General features: G+C 43.9%; 1 protein-coding gene across 1 annotated transcript in view; it reads right to left on the bottom strand.

Annotated features, from left to right (window-relative positions):
* PRMT7 (protein arginine methyltransferase 7) overlaps positions 1-18701 on the bottom strand; it is a 40385-nt gene extending 21684 nt beyond the window's left edge. Inside the window, exons 1-8 of the mRNA XM_015429715.1 lie at positions 18578-18701; positions 15849-15885; positions 12126-12275; positions 9734-9842; positions 9196-9308; positions 6518-6759; positions 5192-5372; positions 3277-3404 (exon numbers count right to left, since the gene is read on the bottom strand). Of these exons, the coding sequence (XP_015285201.1) occupies positions 3277-3404; positions 5192-5372; positions 6518-6759; positions 9196-9308; positions 9734-9842; positions 12126-12275; positions 15849-15885; positions 18578-18672 (1055 nt within the window). The 5' untranslated portion in view covers positions 18673-18701. The remainder of the gene's footprint in view (positions 1-3276; positions 3405-5191; positions 5373-6517; positions 6760-9195; positions 9309-9733; positions 9843-12125; positions 12276-15848; positions 15886-18577) is intronic.
* Between the last annotated feature and the right edge of the window lie 3458 nt (positions 18702-22159).

Genomic DNA, 22159 nt, shown 5'->3' with positions numbered 1-22159 from the left:
TCATAGTAGACAGTTCTGATCAGTAGGAGGCAGCTTCATATCTAGATCTACAGCTGTCTTCCGATTCAACAAGTTTACCCAACAGTTCTCTCTCAGCTGCTCCTGCCCCACCAAGGAAGAAGCACATTTAGTGTCGAGGCAGGGCAGAGTGGGGCAGCGGGGTGGAGGTAGCAGACTCGCTTTATTGCCAGGACTTGAAAGCCGCCCCCTGTTGCTCCTCAGCCGCAAGGAAACTGCAGTGCCAAAAGGTCAGGGCAGACCATTCCTCCCCTGCACTCCCTGCATCCTCCAGGCCTCTGGAGACAAAGGAAAGAGCAAAAGAGACAGAAGGGTGCCCTGCTGCTTCCCCAGATGAGAAGAACAACAAAGCGCTATTCAGGCTGCCTCTGAAACTCCGCGCAAGAAAGGGCTGCTGGTCTGCAAGGGTCTGAGACTAAACTGCTATTCAGGAGCAGCAGCAAGTTTCCTTCGGGCCCAGTTCCCGGAGAAGGTGGTGCTCTGGGCTTACGCAAGCGAGGTTACTCATTCACTTTAAAAATAAACTGTTCAGCTTTTGGCACAACGTCTGACAAATGCATCTCGCTCCCCCCTGCCGTGTCCAAGCGCCTGTTAGAAGCGACAGCAGTTGCGTAGGAGCTGGGCTTCCGTGGGTGCGTCCAACAGCAGAGGGGAACCTTGGGAACAGCACTGCAGCCGGCAGAAGGCTGGGGCTCAGCTTCTGCTTCCCTTCCTGCTGGCAAGGATTTAAGCCTCAGTGTGGCCGGAGGTGAGAAGGAAGGCGGCATTGGTGGGAGACAGCCAAGGAAGACCCTGCAGAGGAAGGCATTGGCTAATTACCTCTGCTTCTCACTTGCCTAGAAAGCCCCTTGCTGGGGTGGCTGTCAGTCAGTTGCAACTTGACCACACATGTGTATGCACGTGGCTAGAGGTGCAAAACTATGGCACAAGTCAAAGGGTCTTAGCCCATGGCTCGTCTCCCGTGGCCATAAATGAGCTGGGCTGGAACATTGTATGCACGTGGCTAGAGGTGCAAAACTACGGCACAAGTCAAAGGGTCTTAGCCCGTGCTCGTCTCCCGTGGCCATAAATGAGCTGAGTCTAGCCTGGGGGTGGGGCGTATTATAGTGTGGGTTGGTCTAAATTAAATTTTTGGATTTTATAAGGCACTCTGGGTCCCTGCTGGGGAAAGAAGCAGGGTATCAATGCCTAAATAAATACAAACAAACCAACAGCCGTGACGGTAACATGGAGAGGTTTGCTGCTGTATATGGGCAAGGCCGGATCCTTGCTGCATAGATTGTTACCAGGCCTACACCAGGGACAATGGTCATGGCAAGAGCCCGTGCACAGCAGTCCTAATAGCCCAGTGCAGCCCAGTCTCATCACAGCCTGGACGCTAAGCAGGGTTGACCACCAAGGAAGACTGCTATGCAGATGAAGGCAATGGGCAAGCCACCTCTGCTCCCCGATGGCCTTGAAAACTCCACGAGGTGGAACTTCATGGGGGTCATCATGAACTGGTTGTCCCTCAACGGCACACTTTACCTTCAAGAGCCTGGGCAATTGGCCCTGCAAACAGAGTGCCAGGGCTTTTACAGTATCTACTGAGGCAACAGGGGATGAACTCACAGAAGAGGAGTTCTCACACAGCTGCTGAGACAGTGAAGTCCTCCGGCATGGGATTTTATATTTGTTTTGGAACAAAAGGAAGAAGAAAGGTAGAAGCTGTGGTGCCAAAGGCAATGGGCAGGCCTTTCTGTGAAGAAGCACGAGAGAGGACCAAGGGCTGCCCAAGTACTGACAGAGCCCCGTTCAACCAACTATGTGGTAAAATCTTGACAGGGTCTTCAGGGTGCTGTCAGGGTTTTAAACAGCAACTGATTTTTTCATGGAGGAAGGAGGAGGAGGAAGAAGAGGAGGAAGAGGAAGAAAAGGAGAAGGAGAAGGAGGAGGAGGAGGTTTTATACCCTGCTCTTCACTACCCAAAGGAGTCTCAGAGCGGCTTACAATCACCTTCCCTTCCTCTCACCACAACAGACATCCTGTGAGGGAGGTGGGGCTGAGAGAGTTCTGAGAGAACTGTGACTGAGGCCATCCAGCTGGCTGCATGTGGAGGAGTGGGGAATCAAACCCGGTTCTCCCAGATTAGAGTCCACCGCTCTTAACCACTACACCAATCTGGAGTCACAACAAGCCTCTGGCTCCGAGTGACCCTTCTTGGAAAAGTAGGCAAAGCTGTTTCAAGCTGTCACTGCTCTGGATTTTGTTAATGTTGACGAGATCACTCATGCTGAAGCTATTTATAGGACAGGGGTGCCGACCAAAGGGCAAGAGCCAAAGGGATCACGGCTCATGACTCACAGCCCCTGGGCCAGACAGGTTGACCTGGTGGACGGCAGCCTAGGATGTCTTATTTGCTTTTGGTCTTCTGTCTGTTTTTATATTGCTTCATATAAACATGGTCAAAAGTGTATTTTTCAGTGGGTGCCCATTGGGAGAGAAGCAGGATAAAATATACGAAAGATATAGGCCTTCCTACAAACCAAATATGAGCAGAACAAGCCAGTCCTTATATTGCTTCATATAAACATGGTCAAAAGTGTATTTTTCATTGGGTGCCCATCGGGAGAGAAGCAAGATAAAATATACGAAAGAAATAGGCATTCCTACAAACCAAACATGAGCAGAACAAGCCAGTCCCGTGGATCATTTTAGGGTATTTTGTCGGGTTAGGCCACAGAGCCCACTTTATTGTGCTGTCACCGAGACCTGCTTTTTTAATCACAACTGAAGTGCAGTCCTTCTGGCAGCCTGTTTCATGCTTGTATCTAGCTACGTTCAAGATGTAAAATACACATATACACGCATTAATCCATTGTGGGGTGATTAGGGTTTCCAGGGAATTGCCCAAGGCTTAGGCCTGTTTCACACATGCAATAGAGTGAGACCGCAAAACGGACTGCGCCCTTACAGAGGGTGGATTCCCAGATCTGAATGCTCCTTCACATTAAAAACAGAAAGGAGGAAAAGGGCTTACTTCTCCTCTTTGCATACCATGCTGGTGTCCTATTTACGGGAATCATTTTAAACGTAGGGGGTACTCAAAAATGTGATCCCTTGTAATCTGACACAGAGCAGCCCACAGCTCGCTTGACCATCTGATCTGCATGTGTCAACCAGGTCTGAGTGACACCGTCCTAAAATGATATTCATTCAGAAAGCAAGCCTCCCTAGCACAATGTATCTCGTCTGGCCCCCTGGCTCCTCTCAATTTACCGGACTTTTTGAAGCTTATACCACACTGAGTAATCATCGCGAAAGGCAGTCAGGTTCACGCTCTGACCCTGGAGAACAGACTCCTCATCTGGAAGGAAATAGACGCACTGCATCCAATGATCTCTCCACTGGGGGGGAAATTAAGACAAGAAAAAACGAAACAGGCTCAGTAAACTAAAAAAAGAACGAGAGCAAAACAGCCATCGGTGCTTTCAGTAACGCAGCAGGAGACAAGGAGCACATGAGAGGGCAGCAGGGAAATGCACATGTTCCAATTTGGAACAGAGATGGAATGGGAGAGGGGCTTACTGCAGACTGTGCCAGTTAAGACAGGCCAGTGGGCCCCGACCTGGATAGTCCAGGCAAGCCTGATCTCATCTCGGAAGCTAAGCAGGGCCGACTCTGGCAAGTGCTTGGATGGGAGACCTCCTTGAAATACCAGAGGCAGGAGGTGGGGGCAGGCTCTATTCAGCCTGAATATCCTCCAGGCTCCCAGTAGAGGTCAGTCACCGGAGGTCGCCATGACTTCCAGGTGCACGCACACACACACAAATGTAAAATACAAAAAACACCCAAAAAAATACAGAGAAAGACTGGCCAGGGAGAGCCGCTTGCAGTGCCTCCAGTGTGTTAGACAAGGACAAAGGGTTGAATCCCGTGGCAATTTCCACCAGGACATTCCTGCCTCCAGCTGCAGGCCAAAATGCTGCCTGAAACAGAACTTTTGGGGAACCCTCTGGAACAGCATGAACGGAGGAAGTGGGGTGGTTGTAGTCCAAGGTGGGTCAGGGGGTGTGAATCCATGAAAACCTCCCCCTCTTTTTGCTAGCCAAAATTCATGGCTTGTTTCAACCCAACAACAGTGGGAAGTAGGGTATTTACAGCAAGGACTCCTAAATCTGCTTTCTGAAAAGTTCAGACAGCAGTGCCCCTTCTTACCTTCCAGAACAGATTGCAGAAGGTTTTTTGGCAGGCATTTGAATGCTTGGGTTTCTTTCTTTATTTCCCCTGGAAAAAATGGCTGGGCCATCCAAGGGAGCTGGTTCCAAAGCAACATTTTTAAAAAAAATCTGCACAGCCAATCAAATCTCCAATAGTCAATCAGAAGCCTTGCTGGGCAAAAGCTCCACCTGGCCCCGCCCACTTCCCAAGAACCCTTGGCGGATGCCAGAAAAGGTGTCAGCAGGCACCACCGGGGTAAGGGATAAAGTTGCTTCCTGCCTGTGCTGAAAATTCAGGACACAGAAACTATCTTGCTCCTATTAGTATACCTCCTAGTATACTTCTTCTAGAATACCTCCTAGTATGACCAAAAAAGTAAAAAGAATTTTGAAAACTGCCTTTTAATAAGAATCTGTCACCTCAACATTTGGATTCAAGTCCAGTAGTACCTTAGAGATTAACAATATTACTTCTTCAACTGAAGAGTGATTAACACATGGAATTCACTCCCACAGGAGGTGGTGACAAGCATGGATGTGGGAGGGCTTCTAGTGTCCTGGCCCCATTGCTGGACCTCTTGATGGCATCTGGTATTTTTGGCCACTGTGTGACAGAGTGTTGGACTGGATGGGCCATTGGCCTGATCCAACATTGGCTTCTCTTATGTTCTTAGATATAAGCTTTCAAGAGTCAAAGATGCTTTCATTAGATACGCCACTGCTACATGTGTAGATGTCGACAGCCCAAATTAAAATGAGATGCTGGCTGCATCGAATCTTGTCTTGTATGCATTTTCAACTTTCTTTTTTGTATCCCCACCAACACATTTAAACTGGGCCTAGCCACATAAGTATGATGCTTTTAAAGAAGCCTAGTCAAACAGAGCCATTCCGCATATGGGTATTAATTTTATCTCTTAGCATTATCGTGTCATGAGGGGCAAGCAGGATTTCTAAAAGGCTCAGCACTTTACCGGGGGATCCTCGGAAGTCACTTGCACCCAGTACGGGGCCATCGTACACTTGATGGACCCTTCGGGGTCCAAGTCCATGTCCCACCAGGAGAGGACCACTTGGGCTCGGCCGGACCTGACAGGCTCCAGCTGCACTGTGAAGGAGGCAGGGGCTCGGCTTACTTGCTTGCTGAAATCTACACTGTGGGAAATAACAAACTGTAATTAGTTCATTTTAGAGACTCTCTTTACACCCAATGTTGTTGTTTTTTAAATAAATTGTTTATTTCCTCATTAGCAAAGATACAGCATCAGGAAAGCGCAGTTCCTCAACACTTATAAGACTAAAACAACATCCGTCGAAAAACTAGGCATCACCACTCAAGGATACAGTACATATAAACATTAGCCAGCAAAAATACAAGAGTAAGAATAACAGCCATTTTCTTCACCCCCCTCAGCCAACACTTTACACCCAATGTTAAAAAGCACTAAGAGTACATCAAGAAACCAGCCGCAAAGCCAGACGGCAGAATTTACAACACAAGTCAAAAGGACTGAACAGAATTTTTAAAAAAAAATTATCAAAAAATCCACTTTCTTCTTATTGATTTATTTATTTATACGTTGCTTTTCTCCCCAACGGGGACCCAAGGCACTTTACAACATCATTCTCTCCTCCTCCATTTTATGACCATAATATGCGAGGTAGGGAGAGAAGAAAACTGGCCAAGGTCACCCAGTGAGCTCCCACGGCAGAAACTAGTTCTCAGGTCCTTGTCTGACATTTTAACCACTACATGGCCCTGGAACTCTTTCAACAGAGCAGAAAAGAAAAAGCAAGGTGTAGAAAAAACTTTTTATTATTAATCTTTCTTGATCCCAATGCATTTCACCTATGGCTTTGTCAGGAGATCTGTTATAAGCAAGAAAAATGCACTCATAGAATAAAACCATTCATAAAAATATATGTAGTCATTATAATCCATTATAATTTTCTAGGGGGGACTATTATAGAATCATTAGCTGTTGTAGATATTCCGGGTTGTATGGCATTGTAGGACCTGACGTTTTGCCAGTAGCTGTGACTGGCATCCTCAGAGGTATAACACAGAAAGATGGAATACTCTCTGTGTCAAGGTGAGAAGAAAAATGGTAGGCAGGTAATTTATATCTACTCAGGAAGGTCTACTTATATCTACTTCCTCAGGAAACAATCCATATACAAAAGAACCTCCTCAGGAAAGCTCCTCCATTAGCATGTTCACAGCCTGGGGAACTCCTACAAGATAATGACTCAGCCCTACCCCACCTTCCTGAGTAGAAATTAATAAATTTAGCACTCACCTAAACATTGTAACAACGTCACTGAGAACAGTGAAGTCCTTCATGGGCACCTGATTCAGCTGGATATCATAGACGGAAGGAGCACCAGGGCAGCCTTCCATTTCGGGTGGGGAAACAATGGCCTTTTCGCCGTCCTCCGTTTGAATGCAAATGGGAAACAGCTTGTTCCAGGACCACATTCGTTCAGACTCCACCAGCTGAGCATACACTGTTGCCCTGTGGGGCACTGCCTCACACTCCTCCTAAATATTTAAAAAACAAACTTTTAGAAAAGTAAAGAAACTGAACAAGGTTTGTTTAACAGCATTTTTGAGAAAAGCAAAAGTTGGGAAATGTAATTTTAAATACATACACCCACACAAAACACAGGCTATTTCTAAAACTGTGGTTTAGGTAAAGAAACTGAACAAGGTTTGTTTAACAACATTTTTGAGGAAAGCAAAAGTTAGGAAATGTAATTTTAAACACACACACTCACACAAAACACAGGCTATTTCTAAAATGGTGTTTTACGAACTAAATAAGAGATCTGGTCTTGGCTGACTTTTGCTCTTCCATCTCTCCACTCCTCCCTCTGTAAACTAAGAGAAATCCCTGTCTGCATCGCACCTGGATCCCATGCCCCAGGCAAAGATGTTTCTTTTTATCCAGGCTTTTAAGTAAGGGGTTGATCTTCTAACATTTTTTCCAGGCTGCTCTGATATGGAGAAGCCTTTTATTGGACATTTTAAAAAGCTGCTCAGTGTCTTAATGCCGTTGTTATGCCCTGGCTGGGTTTTTCATTGTTAAAAGGTAAAGGTAAAGGTTCCCTTGCTCGAAAGCCAGTCGAATCTAGGGTTGCGGTGCTCATCTCCGTTTCAAAGCCGAAGAGCCAGCGCTGTCAGCCCCCCTCCTGCTCATGGGACTCCTCCAGTGGATCTTAGTCACAAAGGTAAAGGTAAAGGTTTCCCTTGCTCGAAAGCAGTGCTCATCTCCCTTTCCAAGCCAATACCTGTCTGAAGACTTCTCCGTGGTCATGTGGCCGGCATGACTAAACACCAAGGCGCACGGAACACTGTTTCCTTCCCACCGGAGTGGTACCTATTTATCTACTTGCAATTTCTTGCTTTCGAACTGCTAGGTTGGCAGGAGCTGGAACTAGAGACAGGAGCTCACTCCGTCATGCGGCACCCAGGTCTCGAACTGCTGAACGAACGACCTTCCACAGCCTGCAGTTCAGCGTCTTAACCACTTGAGCCACCGCAGTTCCTTTTTCATTGTTACTGACTCTTAATATTCTGTGGTTTTGTTATGTTTTATTTTATAAGCCACCTTGAGCGGGTTCTCTGCAGAGGCAGCCTGGACGTTTTCTAAATAAATGAATAAATGTTTACTCAGAAGAAACTCTTGCTGAGTTCAATCAGTGTTACTGCCAAGTAAGTGCACACAAGTTTGTATGAGCTTTTTCTTACGGTTACCATTCTCCTTAGCGATTCCCTTTTCATTTCTACTCTGGAATAAATGGACACAAAGCTGACATCAGAAATCACAGTATTCAGAAACCAGTGGGGCATTCTATTGCTGATATGAAAGTCACCAGTCTCCTACAGAAAGACTTCAAAAGGATAATCCAAAGGGAAACTGCTGAATTAGCAGCCATCAAGAATTAGATTTCATCATTATTTCTCAACCAGAATTTAACAAGGACCTGCCATTTAGTTATGTCAGAGCACCCCTTACATATTTTAATTAGTTCAGCTATACCTCTACACTTCTGGGTCTGCATATCATGGTCACCCTTGCCCTAGATCTCTTTTAAATCAACACTTCACACATTTGATGAGGTGGCCTCTGGCTCACCAAGTTTATGTTGGAATAAATTTTGCTATTTTTTGAAGCAAAACAAGACTTCTGTTTCATGTGGGTCCTACGGAGTTCAAACAACCTTTGCAGAGTTGTTTTTAAAGCCATCTACAAATCTCTACAGATCTATACACAACAGGGCAACCATAAATCCTGAAGTCAGTTTTAAACATGACATATAAAGTAAAGGTAAAAGTTTCCCTTGCTTGAAAGCCAGTTGAATCCGACTCTAGGGGATGGTGCTCATCTCCGTTTCCAAGCCGAATAGCCAGCACTGTCCAAAGACATTTCCGTGGTCATGTGGCCAGCATGACTAGATGCCGAGGCGCATGGAACGTTGTTACCTTCCCACCGAAGCAGTACCTATTTATCTACTTGCAATTTCTTGCTTTTGAACTGGTAGGTTGGCAGGAGCTGGGACCAGAGATGGGAGCTCACTCCATCAAAACATGACATATAGGAAACCACAAATTATTGTGTGGCCTTTGCAGCCCGTCAAAATGTGCAATCTGCTGGTACCCTGGTCCCAAGCTTTGTACTGGACAGAAGGGCAGTAGATTGTTCCCACAGACCTCTGGAGGCTCTATGGAAACACAGAGCAATGCTGCTATGACCTGTCTCCAGCTCCAGGATCTTGGGAAGGTCTGTGGCTCATCGCAAGCTCCAGAGGAGAGATGCAAGCCCATACAGTGATAGCAGGACACAAATACTGGCCAATGGTAAGAAAATATCTCAACGTTAAGAAAAATCCGTTAGAATTTCTACTACAGGACAATGGCCAACACCATCCCACGGCACAGGTGATGTGATCGCCCCAGCACTAGCTCATCCCTTACCTGTACAAGGTATCTGTGAGCATGCTCATAAGAGGGCAAAGCCCCTTCACCGATCAGTTCAGTATCAAAGAGCTCTGTTATCAGGATATTTGCACGGCACTGCATATCTCCATCTAGAAAACATAATGCAGTATGTTTGTAACAAGCCTGCAGCTGCTCTAAATATTCCTAATCAGATAAGCAATCAGTTAATGCCACCCCACCCCCAATTTACATGGAGGGAATTCCTTCCCTGCACCCCACCCACTCTTCCTGCAGTATTAACTCTTTTAATCTATCTTTTAATATATTTATACCCCACTTTTCTCCCCATTGGGGACCCCAAGTGGTTTACAACGTGACCCCTCCACCTCCATTTTATCCTCTAAACAACCTGGGAGGTAGGCCAGACTGAGAGAAAATGACTGTTTCAAGGTCACTCTGCCATCTTCCATAGCAGAGTGGGGATTCAAACCTGGGTCTCCAAGATGCCAGCTTCTAACCACTACACCATGTTGCCTCCCATGTAATGCAAAGGAACCGCTCACGTGACTCTCACCAGGCCCAACTGTGACTTCAGTGGAATGCTTGTTGATTATCTTAATTTTGTCTCTCAAGCTGTTTTTCGCCACAATCTTCACAGCTGCTTCAGCCATTGGCTTGAAAACCTAAATGGTAACATGGGAGTGTTCATATTACGCACATTTAGATGTTAAAAAATGTGTCACGAATCCTTACAATGTCCCAGCAAAGCAGCCCAATACAATTATTAGCGTACTGCAGCCTGGGGGAGGGAATTGACCGAAGGTGAGAAACGGAGGCTTGCCAAACTAATACGTTCACAGCCAAAGTGGGATTTGAACCAGAGACTTACTGTGCCACAGCTTAGACTCTTAGCCACTATACCACACTGCCTGACAAGAATGCATGGAGCTGATAATAGTCACACTGCTACCCCATGACCAGTCTGCCTCTGGTAGGTCAACCAGGTCACAATGATTATGTTGTACAACAGGATGGCTGATGAAGCAGTAATTACATGAACACAGGAAGCTGTCTTATACTGTGTCAGACCATCAGTCTAACAAGGCCAATATTGTCTGCTCTGACTGGCAGCAGCTCACTGGGGGCTTGAACAGAGGTCTTTCACATCAACTCCTACTTGATCCGTTGAAGGTGCTGATGACTGAACCCGGGACTTTCTATATGCAAATGTTCTACCATTCAGCCACGGTCCCACTCTCACCCCTCTTCTTCCTTGAGAGATGCAACAGTACTGTGGAAGCTGCGGCCTACCCTGCCTGAGGCCAGTGAGAGAATGGACAAGGTGTCCAAGACATGAGAATATGGCTCCAGTACCAGAAATGTTCCATAATATCCTAGCAGTAACCTACCCCAATTAGAAAACAGCAGATGAAACTTCCCTTGCCTGCTTGACTGGTAGCATGGCTGTAAAATATCACTGCATAGAACCTGCCATCTCATTGTCTGGGCAAATTTTATCACATGATCACGCATGAAGCTGCCTTGTACTGAATCAGACCCTTGGTCCATCACAGTCAGTACTGTCTACTCAGACTGGCAGTGGCTCTCCAGGGTCTCAGGCAGAGGTCTTTCACATCACATCACCCGGTCCTTTTAACTGGAGATGCTGGGGCTTGAACCTGGGAGCTTCTGAATGCAAAGCTTGATCCACAGCCCCTCCTTCCCATTGGACAGTTATGCACAAAATCTGTACCCACTCCATCCTATGGATGAAAGATCAGTTGGGTACTGGACAGAGTGCAGGCCTTTGTGTGGCTCTTCTACAAATAAAGAATAACTAAAACAATTCAACGAACCTTAAAAACCCTGCTTGAAAAGTTCAGTTTTGCTGCCCCTTTGGAACACCAACAAGGCAGAAGCCTTCCTCAACTCTTGCAAGAGGCTATTTCATAAAAAAAGGAGCAGCTACAACAAAGCCCATGAATGGATGGTGGGCTGACTGCACCTGGGGAGTAGGCACAGGAGAGGGCACAGCCGAAAGATGGTGCCACATGCGTATCAAGAGCCCCTCCAATTTCCCCCCCCCCATATACTCAAATCTAGATTGTTTAGCACCTAGCTTCAGATATAAACTCTGTAAAACTTGGATGGAACTGGTATTGGCCTGAACAGCTAGAATCAAATTAAATAACTAATAAAATTAAGTCCTTAACCTGACGGGAAGGGTTTTCTCTTTGGAAAAAAGAACTTGAGAAATTGAATTTTGCAGACTCGAAAGCACAGACGAGACCGCCCCAGCAAAACATAAACCTTCTGGCCACATTCAGTTTGGTACCTAATTAAAGCGTGAAACCTGGCAACGCAGAACGGCCTCCTGCAGCCAAAGCTGTCAGAAACACCTAGGCTCCTGCCAAAACGTAAACGGCAAATGGAAGGTGGAGAAAAACCCCAGATGGCTGCCGACCACAAGTGTCCAAGAAATCTGCTCTCCTCAGCCAATGGTTCGGTATAAATCCCAGGCAAAACTAAAATGTAAGTTAGAACGGAAGAACTGGGGCTGGATCCAACACAAAGTTTCCACCGACTGAATGGATGCCTTTCAGCGGAGCTTCTCCATCTCCTGCTGCAGCTCAAAATGCACTCCAGAATGCTGCCCCTTGAGGATAGGCGGGGATCCCTGAGGAACGGGGGGGTGGAGGCAAAAGTCACCCCCTTCTTCCTTCCATCAACAGAAATTTTCACTGTATCCAGCTCATCTTTCTGACTGAATACATAGACTGAAGGTGGGTCTACGGACAAAGCAGACCAAGTTCTGAGGTCACAGAATGGACTGTACCACTTCAGATCTAAGGTGGGCCATTCTATTTTGAATGCACACTTCTTTCCCGCCGCTGCAGAGATTAAATCTGGATTGATAAGCATCTTGTGCACTGCTGCAACATAATCAGGCAAGGGATGACACTTACCTCAACAGCGTAGCAGAAATCAGCCCCCGCTGTCACCGCCATCATGGACAACAGCCCTGTGCCGGTGCCAATGTCCAGGACGACTGCTCTCTCCCCTCTGGCTTTCACTCGGCCCACTGCAGCACGAATGCCTTGGAAGTACTTTGTGTTCTATTGAGACAGAAAGGCCCCAGTCAACTTTGAGATGACATGAGACGCTTGTTTTGGCTGCAGGACTGACATGCTCCAGGCCTGACCCTAAAGGTATGTGGACTTGAGGATAAAAACAGACTATCTTTTCAAAGAATGATTCAAAGAAGGTTGGAGTCTAAAGAGTTTAAGGAGAAATATAAATATTTTTCCATTTATTTAATAATATACCATTCTGGGAAAACACATCTACAGTACAGATGCTTATTAGAATTTTTGTAACCAAAACAAAACAGCCTTCCCATGCTTTCAGAGAAAAGGTCTGAAAATCATGTAATGGTAAAAAAACCCAAAATATCTCGCAATAAGAACTGCAAAACTGAAGCTATCCCAAACACTCCAAGCTTCACTGATACACACACACACCCAAATCTCTTCAAAAGTGCTTTCCAAAATTTTCATTCCAAACAGAAGTATTAAACTCTCCAGTACTGGCAGATACAGCAGCTGAAGCTTTTGGGGAATGGAATGGTCTCCTGCTATGTTTAAACACAATTTTTATGCCCAGGAACACCACTGAGAATTTTTCATCTTTCTTCTTGCCAATATGTGTGCATCTCCTGTCAAAGAAAGACACATCTGCAGATCTGCAGCTTTTAAAGCTGGAAACAGATGGACACAATTCCCTGCAGGTAGTGCTTTCTGATTTTCTTTCCCTGTTGTTTAAAAATTGTCACCTCCTAGAAAAGTGAATTAAAAATTACAAACAGGTAGCAGTTTCTCTGAACTAGCGAGATGTTAAGAACATTGTTTGGGCTTAGCAGGACTGAAATTTGAAACAGTTTGTTTCATTTGCTTCTGAATGTCACCCAGTGCTACTCCAAAGAATATTTAATCTTGGCTTCTAAACAGGAATTCTGCAGTGGGACAAACATGAAGGCAAGTTCCATGACTGTCCCCCAATCACTTAACAGACAGATGGATCATCAGTCTTAGAGGGCTCACCAACAAACCTTAACCATTACCAGAGAGCATCCAAGTCCGAAAAACCAAATCAACTCTCAACCAAATGCGTTTTCTATGCTTTGTCTTTCTAAGGCTATCACACATTCTTCTAACATCATTTAAATTTTGAAATCTGAAGGCAGCAAGATTTAGTCAATCCACTGATTAGATAAGTAAGAAATTATATAGTATAATGTAACGTTAAGGAGTGATAAATTGGCTAAGGAAGCAGGAAAGAAAGATAAAGTTAGAAGTAAAGTGAATGTCGGTAACTTTACAAACATAAATGCTAAATGAGATGAGATAAATCAGGATAATCTAATAATAGTTAATATTATTTTGTTTGTTCTGTTTTTCTTTTGTTGTTGTTGTTGTTGTTGTTGTTGTTGAAATGTTGCTATGAATTATAGACAGATAAAAAAGAAGTATTTAAATTTGATTTTCAAGTTTTGGGTTTTTTTCTTTCTTTGTTTAATATGGCTAGAAATACACTTAGAAATGTGATCTGAGATGTGTTGTTGAGAAATGTGGAACCAGTTAGTTATGTTAGAATTTTGTGTTGCGGTTATGATAAGATATGGCGGACTTCTTTTTTGTGTGTTTGTAGATATCTGTGTATTGTTGTGGTTTGTCTTCTTTTTGTGTTGTAAAAATCAATAAAAATACTATTGAAAAAAATCCACTGATTAGGTTAATGGGTTAAAAACTTTTAGACTGACTAAGAAGGGGCCTGCACTTTAACGGTAAAACAGAATTGTTTAGGAGGGCCTTTCTATGGGTGCTTTGGAGCTATGGCTCAAGAAGGTGCTTTTAAAAAAAAAACAAAGACTAAGGCTATGGCCTAGACCACTGTATATAGTATGCATCATCTGTGTTGTGGTGTGTATTACCTAGGGTTGCCAGGTCTGGGTTGGAAAATACCTGGAGACTTTGGAGGAGGATCCAGGAGAGGGTGGGGTTTGGGGAGGGGAGGGGCCTCAGCATGGTACCATGCCATAGAGCCCACCCTCCAAAGCAGCCATTTTCCCCAGGGGAGCTGATCTCTGTCAGCTGGAGATCAGTTGTAAAAGCAGGAGATCCCCAGGCCCCACCTGGAGGCTGGAAAGCCTAGTATTATCCTGCTCCCACCACATAGAAAATAAAGCTTTCTTCTTTACAACTGTGTTATTCACAGGTCAACTGACGCACAGGTTTTTAATCAGGTGACAGTCTTAAAAATACTGATTCGCTATATTGCAAAACAATGTTTCTCACTCCATTAAGGTGCAGTGTTTAGAATGATGGAGCAGACCTATTCAGCCACAAAGCTCCCTGTTGCTGGGCCAGTCATTCTCCCAGACTAGCCTACCTCACAAGGTTGCTATGAGGATAAAGTGGAAGAGAGGAGAACCACATATACAGGTGCCCTGAGCTCCTTGGAAGAAGGGTGGGATAAACATGGGTAGACTGTTGGATCTGACATGTGGAAATCGTCCTACAAGAGTTTGATCTCCATGCCAGCATTCAAAACCTTTCCCAATTGTTGATGGATAAACTGATTTGACAAACAATTAACCTTGAAAAGCCAGGCACATCTGCATTTTTAGCATGTAGCTGCATTTTTCTCTTTCACACACTTACCACACCTGTGTATGCAAATAGAGAGAAAAACTTTATTCTCATATTTACGAAAACCAAAAAAAGGGCAGGGGGAATGGTTGAAATAAACTGGACAAAATTCATCTCAAACACCCTTCGAAAGTGACAAAAACCCCCCCCAAGACTTTGAAACGTTACACTTGGAAAGCTCTTCACTTGCTCCTCAAGAACTAAAGTAAATACAACAGATCTGTTTCCTTACAAGAACTGTAGTTTTCTCGGACAGTCTGTAACCCAGCACATGGAAAGGAAGAACATCCTAGCCAGGCACATCTGCATTTTTAGCATGTAGCTGCATTTTTCTCTTTCACACACTTACCACACCTGTGTATGCAAATAGAGAGAAAAACTTTATTCTCATATTTACGAAAACCAAAAAAAGGGCAGGGGGAATGGTTGAAATAAACTGGACAAAATTCATCTCAAACACCCTTCGAAAGTGACAAAAACCCCCCCCAAGACTTTGAAACGTTACACTTGGAAAGCTCTTCACTTGCTCATCAAGAACTAAAGTAAATACAACAGACCTGTTTCCTTACAAGAACTGTCGTTTTCTCGGACAGTCTGTAACTCAGCACATGGAAAGGAAGAAAATCCCTGAAAGTGGCGATGCTAAAGGAAGGGGGAGAATCCAAGGCAATTGCAGAACAGGAACTAATTTGTTTACTTCATTTACACTGTGACTTTCTCCCCAGTGAGGACTCAAAGCCGTTTACATTGTGTCTTCTCCTCCATTTCCTCCCAACAACCCTGTGAGGTAGGTTAGACTCAGAGTGTGTGAGTGGCCCAAGGCCACCCAGCCAGCTTCCATGGCAGAGTAGGAATTTGAACCTGGAGTCTCCCAGGTCCTAGTCTGACACTCTGACCACTTTACCACACTAGTTTTCTGATGAGGCAACAAACACATGGTCAATATTTAGCACATACATAAAGATATAAAAAATTACTCACTCTGTCCTTGTCATTCAGCATGTCTGCATAACATGACCTGTAAACAAAGTTTTGGATTAAAAACAACAACACAGTTCAGACTAAGAACACTAGCAAAGATGACCAGCGTTAGAAAGTGCTAAGAACATATATTAGCTGAGGATTTACACATTCAACTAGAAAGGAGCAATATAACTGGAGGGAGGATCTTCCACCTACTGTGTTTTAGATAGACAAAGACTCACCAACCCCTTCAAAAGTTTGGCTTATACTACTCTAACAAGTTTTCGCTCTCCAGTAATGACGGAAGTGTGGTTCTACAGAAAACAAAATCTAGACAGTGATCAGCTGCTGGATCATGAAAAGCTCCAACATACGAGCATTTTTATCCAAGGGTCTGGAGTTTAAAAAAAGTGGATCACTTGCTGAGGGTTCACACTAGTTGCACTCCTGATTCATCTGTTTTCCTGGTTTTTCGGGCCATGCGCTTCCTTCTCCCGAGAGTATAAGGTGCTCCCTGGGTGAGGTTTAGTTTACAAACAGCAACAAAGCACCAGATTCATGCACAGATAGCTGTCTACCTTGCTGGTGGCGGGATGAGAATTTTGAAAAGGGACAGAATACTGATAGGCCTTGGTGAGTTAGGAAGCAACTGGGACTGGGCAAGATCAAAAATGTAACCTACGAAAGAAAGCAGATGTTGACAGTTGCATATGCAATTAGGCACACAAACTGTTTTCAAAAGAAAGAGAAAAGTGTCTCACAAATGAACTCAACAGTAGTTGAAACAAGGGATATTTTAGGATGTTTATCAGCACCTCCTCTTTGGTAAGGAACTAAGTTTCACGCAAATAAATTCACAAATAAAGCACTTATCGAGAGCAGGTCTCAGAATAAAGTGTATGCTCCACCAGTGATTCATTCCAGGGTCAGACATATCAGGTGCAAACTTTAGAAACCTTAAGTCAGATTCACACTACATTTACATTTCTATGAATATGCTCAGATCTTTCCCATGTGAGAGTAGCAGTGTGTTAAAACCCAAAACAACAGGAGCTTCTGAATGAGATTCTGGACGTAGCCACTGAATACAATACACAGGATCAGTAAAAAGCTCAGCTTTCACAAACGAAATTGCAGAATCTCTTCCTCACTTCTGAATTTCACAGAACTCCTCAGGCTTGACATTAACCTACAAGAGGGGAATGGGGTGGGCAGAGACATTCCTGGTGCCAGGGCAGATTCCTAGTACAGTCTTACTTATGTTTATTAGCTTCTATGACCAAAGGTCTTAAGCTCAATTATAAAAGATGAATATACAACATTAGCCTCATCATACGAACTTTACAATAAAAATTTGCAGTCAAAGTAATCAAATCTAAAAGATCTAAAATGTTAAAACAGAAGTCATGAATAAAACTATAATTCATTTAAATACTCATTTAAATCGTAATAACTGGGTGCATACCAAATTCTGTTACCGTTGGGTCAAGCCAGATTTTTGTCGCTTTACAGTTAAAACTATCATTAAAAATTTAGTAACAGAATAAGTGGTTTCACCCAGAGTTCAGTAGGTAATCGGCGTTTGGTAAGAACTGGAGTGATCCAAATCTATCTAGGAGTCGACCACTGATGACATAATAATAGAAGATGGCCAAGTGTTTCCACAGCTCCAGTCTCACAGTTACATAAGCTATCCGAGTATGGGACTTTAGAAAAGCAACCTGTTAACTAAGCAGTGGGAAAAGAGTTAAGCCTAGCAAGAGTGAAAACACGTCTGTAACTAGGTATTTTTAGGGATCTAGTATACGGAGTCCTAGTACAGTCTACAGCACAGGGGTGCCATGATTCCCGCCCTCATCTTTACTGGCGCCTGGGAAGTGGGTGCGGCTAGGTCTGGGCTTTTGTCCAGCAAGGCTTCTGATTGCCTGAGCAGATTAAAAGGCAACTGTTAAACAGAGCTTCTACCTGAACTGTTGATGCAGTACTATTAGAGCTATATATCACCTCATGCCCAGACATTTTGGCGTTGGCTTTGCCTCCTGTGGGTCACCTCATGCCCAGACATTTTGGCGTTGACTTTGCCTCCTGTGGGAGCCATCTTATGACTGGCTCCACCTCCTGCAACAGCCATTTTTCACTGTGCCCACTGCCCTGTGTCAGAATTTCAAAGGTGCCTGCAGCTCAAAAAGGCTGGGAAACCCTTTAAAATGTTTGTTCTGGTCTACATCTTTAAAATGTTTGTTCTGGAAACTGTCTGGAGACCAATGGGATTATATTCTGAGAAGTGCAGTACAGTGCACATTATGCTGATAACCGCTCAGAGCCCTCAGGGGGTGAGCGGTATACAAATGGAATGTAATAAATAATAATAATAAATAATGAATCTGCCTTCTACTGAATCAGACCCTTGTCCCACTTAGGCCAGTACTGTTTACTCAGGCTGGGAGCAGCAGCTCTCAAACAGTCTTTCCCATCACCTACTGTCCTTGTCCTTAACTGGAGATGCCAGGGATTGAACCAGGGACCTTCTGCATGCCAAGCAGATGTTTTCCCACTGAGCCATGACTCCTCAAATCTGTCTCTGGCACAGTAAAATCTAGAACCTCCTTGTACAGCAAACAGCCCATCCTGTCCCGGAAAGCAAAGAGCCTGTCCCTGTTCCCAATTAGTTCTTGTTCACTTTACCATGATTCATTTTCATCATGTTGCTATTAGAGTTCACGTAATGCAAGAAGCATCCTCCATACCGTGCAATTTCCTGATGATAGTCATAATTTTCATCTTCTTCCAGCCATTCCACGGCTCCCGTGGTTGGATTGGCTCTCCCACAGAAAACTTTCATGATTGTCTTGCCGTCACTGCTGCAATGAAACCTTTTATTTAGATCCTCTCCAACCTGGGCTCAGGAAGAACTAGGAGCAAATAAACGTCTTGGTAAGTTACCATTCAACAATAATATGCGACTCTCTGTGAACCTGGGCTCAGGAAGAACTAGGAGCAAATAAACGTCTTGGTAAGTTACCATTCAGCAATAACATGCGACTCTCTAATGCCAACAGAACTCAGTCTGAAATGCCTTTGCCATGGAAATGCTATCATAGCCAAAGTGTCATACTTTACAAAGCGGCATGCATGCATGTGCTCCAAACACATGCCAGCATACATGTAAAGATGCCCAGAGATGCCCGGTGCCATTCTGCCAGGGGCATTCAGTGAAACTGAACCAATGTGCACACTGCACAACAGCCACTACTGTGTGGACAAGCTAAAGTGCCCAGAGCTGAACTGAAGCTGCTTCCTACAGTCAAACAATAGCCTGCTATTTGCTCCAGTGACATCTGGGTTTGCTAAATATACTTTATATATAAAGGGAGATCTTTATAATACCTTCTTTCACATTCTAATAGGGAGGGAGAATTGGGAATTATTGGCCAGAGGAGAAAGGAAGGAGACAACATCCCCCAATCTTTTGCTCCCCTCTTTCTCCCTTCCTCTTCATCCCCCCCCTTTCCTATCTAACAGTAATTACTGTATTCTCATAGTTTCAGAGGGTAGCCATGTTGGTCTACAGTACAACAGCTAGAATCAAGTCCTGTAAGTTTCTATAAATGGTTCCCAAATATCTTTTAAAAAGTCCATACACAATTGCTGTCTACCGTTTCCCTGAAAATAAGACCTACCCAAAAAATAAGCCATAGCAGGATTTCTATGCATTTGTGGTATAAGCCCTAGTGTGTCTTCTTGAGAAAAAATAAATAGTGTCTTATTTTTGGGGAAACACGGTATATACCATGCATTCAAATACTGATTGAGTTCTAAATTCTTCAGTCCACTGCTTTACCAGAGGTGGGCTCTTATCTTTCCTACAAAACTTTTAGCTGCAGTAATGGCACATTTTCACTGACTATCAGTTAGCCTCCAAAAGACAGGCAGATAATTTAAAAGTATTTCAGCATCATCAAAGATCAATGAACGTTCTAATAAAAAACTGATATGAGCAATAACTTCTTCCCAGAAAAAAACCAAACATCTGGGCACTCCCAAAGCATATATTTAAGGTTGGCATCTTGTGAGCTTTAACTCTCAAAAGCTTATACCCTGAAAATCTTGTTGGGTCTCTAAAATGCTACTGGACTCACATATTCTTCCTATTCTATTTTACTATGTTAAATGATATCTCATGCACAAAAACACATAGAAAAATGTCATTCAAAGAACAGAAAAAATAATTTGCTCTGTATCATATAAAGGTTCTGTGGTCCTGTAACTATAGTATATGAACTCATTTCATATAGTGCACATGGATCATGATGAATTGTTGCTAAAAACTTCATCATAAGGCCAGCCAACTATCACTCAAAGATAATTCTATGTATGTTTCTATTTGTAATGTTGTTTGCAATTTAATGTTCTTGTTATGTTATCACAGAAAATTTTCTTTGTGTTGGATACATTGATGATGCCTGCAGAACTGGTGAGATCTGTGCAGGGCTCCACTTCCTTCACTGAAGAGTCTGTCAAATCTTTTTTTAAAGCCTTTTTTTCTTGGGGTGTGAGGAAAAGAAACACAATTCTACAGGGGCAGCTACGTCAGCCTGTTGCAGCTGAAATAAATATGAAACTTACAGCATCTTAAATTTCAGCTTAAATTTTTGTGAACTAGTGCTCTCACTTCTTCAGATGCAATGTGTGGAGCCTCATCAGGCTTTCATTTTATTTTGAGACAGATTTTTAAAAACCCGCAGGATCACAGAAAGTAGAGAGCAGAAGCAATTTCACCATGTATTTCCCGTAGTTCATAGAGCCCTGAGCCTGTTTATTTTTTCCCCTATTCCTAGAAATAATTAGGATCCACACAACGCATTGAAAATGTTTTCTCCTCGTCCACTTTTTAAATGGAAAAAAAAGTTTTTATCCCCCCCCCCCCCCGAAAATGTATGAATAAGGAGGTTCTTCTCAGAATATCTGAATACGTGCGCACAAAAGCTCATATTAGAATAAAATGTTAGAAGTTTTTTTGGCCGTATCTCCACATTAATGGCTGCATGTGGAAGACCAATCCACTGCATCTGAAGTAAAAAAAGTTTGTGCTGGAATAAAGTGCTTTTAAAAAAATATATACAAAGTGGAAAATGTAATTATGCAAACCCAAGTCTAATCAAGAAAAGTACCGATCCCATTTATTAGTCATAGTGAGGTGATTATGACCCTGCAATTCTCCCCCATCCCTATCCGCCTACAAAATATGCCGGGGAGGGGACTCTGCACACGCTCAGAGGCACATCGGCCCTAGAGGGAAACGGATCCGAGTAAAAGACCAGCCTCCCTACTCTGCTTGTCTCAGAGTCACAGTCGTAGGAAGAACCTCCACGTGGTCCAGCCGCTACGCCCGCCTGTAACGACCACCGATCAAGACGAGACAGCCGCCTGACTCACCTGACAGCCGCCACTCGCCTCACGCGCTGGGCGCTGCCATCTTCCCAAGATGCAACGCGCCACAGCTAACCAATTAAAAATTTACCCCTACTGGAAGGAGATGTTGGAAACTGACTTAAACACTTCCGGATCCTGAGTGAATAGTTTGGTAAAGCGCTTAAGCCGTTTTTGTCCTCTCAGCAGCAGCTCGATAAGGATTTCCTGGACTTTTTGCTCCGGGCATGATCTTTGAAATGAAAAGAAGCCTCTGGTCGTGTGTACCCTACCTCACAGGGCTGTTGTGAGGATAATGGAGGGAGAATTCCGGCTCCTGGCCACAAATGTAGCTTGGATTTTGTTAGAGTTTAGATTATTTTTTTTAGTAGCAGAAATTGTTATGATTGACAGCAGAGACCCTAGGAATTATATTTCTGCCATTTTGAAACCTAGTGGGTCAATTTCTTTGAAATACACACGAATCTTGGCAGGAACTGTAACAAAAGTCAGCCTTGCATAAATTCTTCCCTATGGGGGCGGGGGGATACAGCCTGGGTATTTCAACGCACTGAAAGGAACCTTCTAATTATGTTCAGACAATACAATTTTAATTCCACCTCTCAAGTCGCTGTGCACTGCACGGTCCCATATCCCGTGTTTTGTCCTCCTAACAACTCTGTGAGGTAGGCCTGCTGGGAAGTAACTGGCCCACAGTCACCCACCCAGCAAGCTCCATGGCTGAGTGGGGATTCCTACCCAATTTGGCTTGTTACCGACTCCTTTATGCGTCAACTAAAATCTTTTAAAATGATAACTCTTTACTTGCCTTTAAAAATACACTACCAAATATTGTAACTACTATCACGTTTTACTTGCCATTTTTTTTAAAAAAAGTATTATTTTGCTTTAGGCCAGCG

This window comes from Gekko japonicus, unplaced genomic scaffold (genome assembly GCF_001447785.1).
Source record: "Gekko japonicus isolate JY-2015 unplaced genomic scaffold, Gekko_japonicus_V1.1 scaffold815, whole genome shotgun sequence".
NCBI classification, from domain to species: domain Eukaryota; kingdom Metazoa; phylum Chordata; class Lepidosauria; order Squamata; family Gekkonidae; genus Gekko; species Gekko japonicus.
This window is presented reverse-complemented; position numbering and strand designations above follow the sequence as displayed.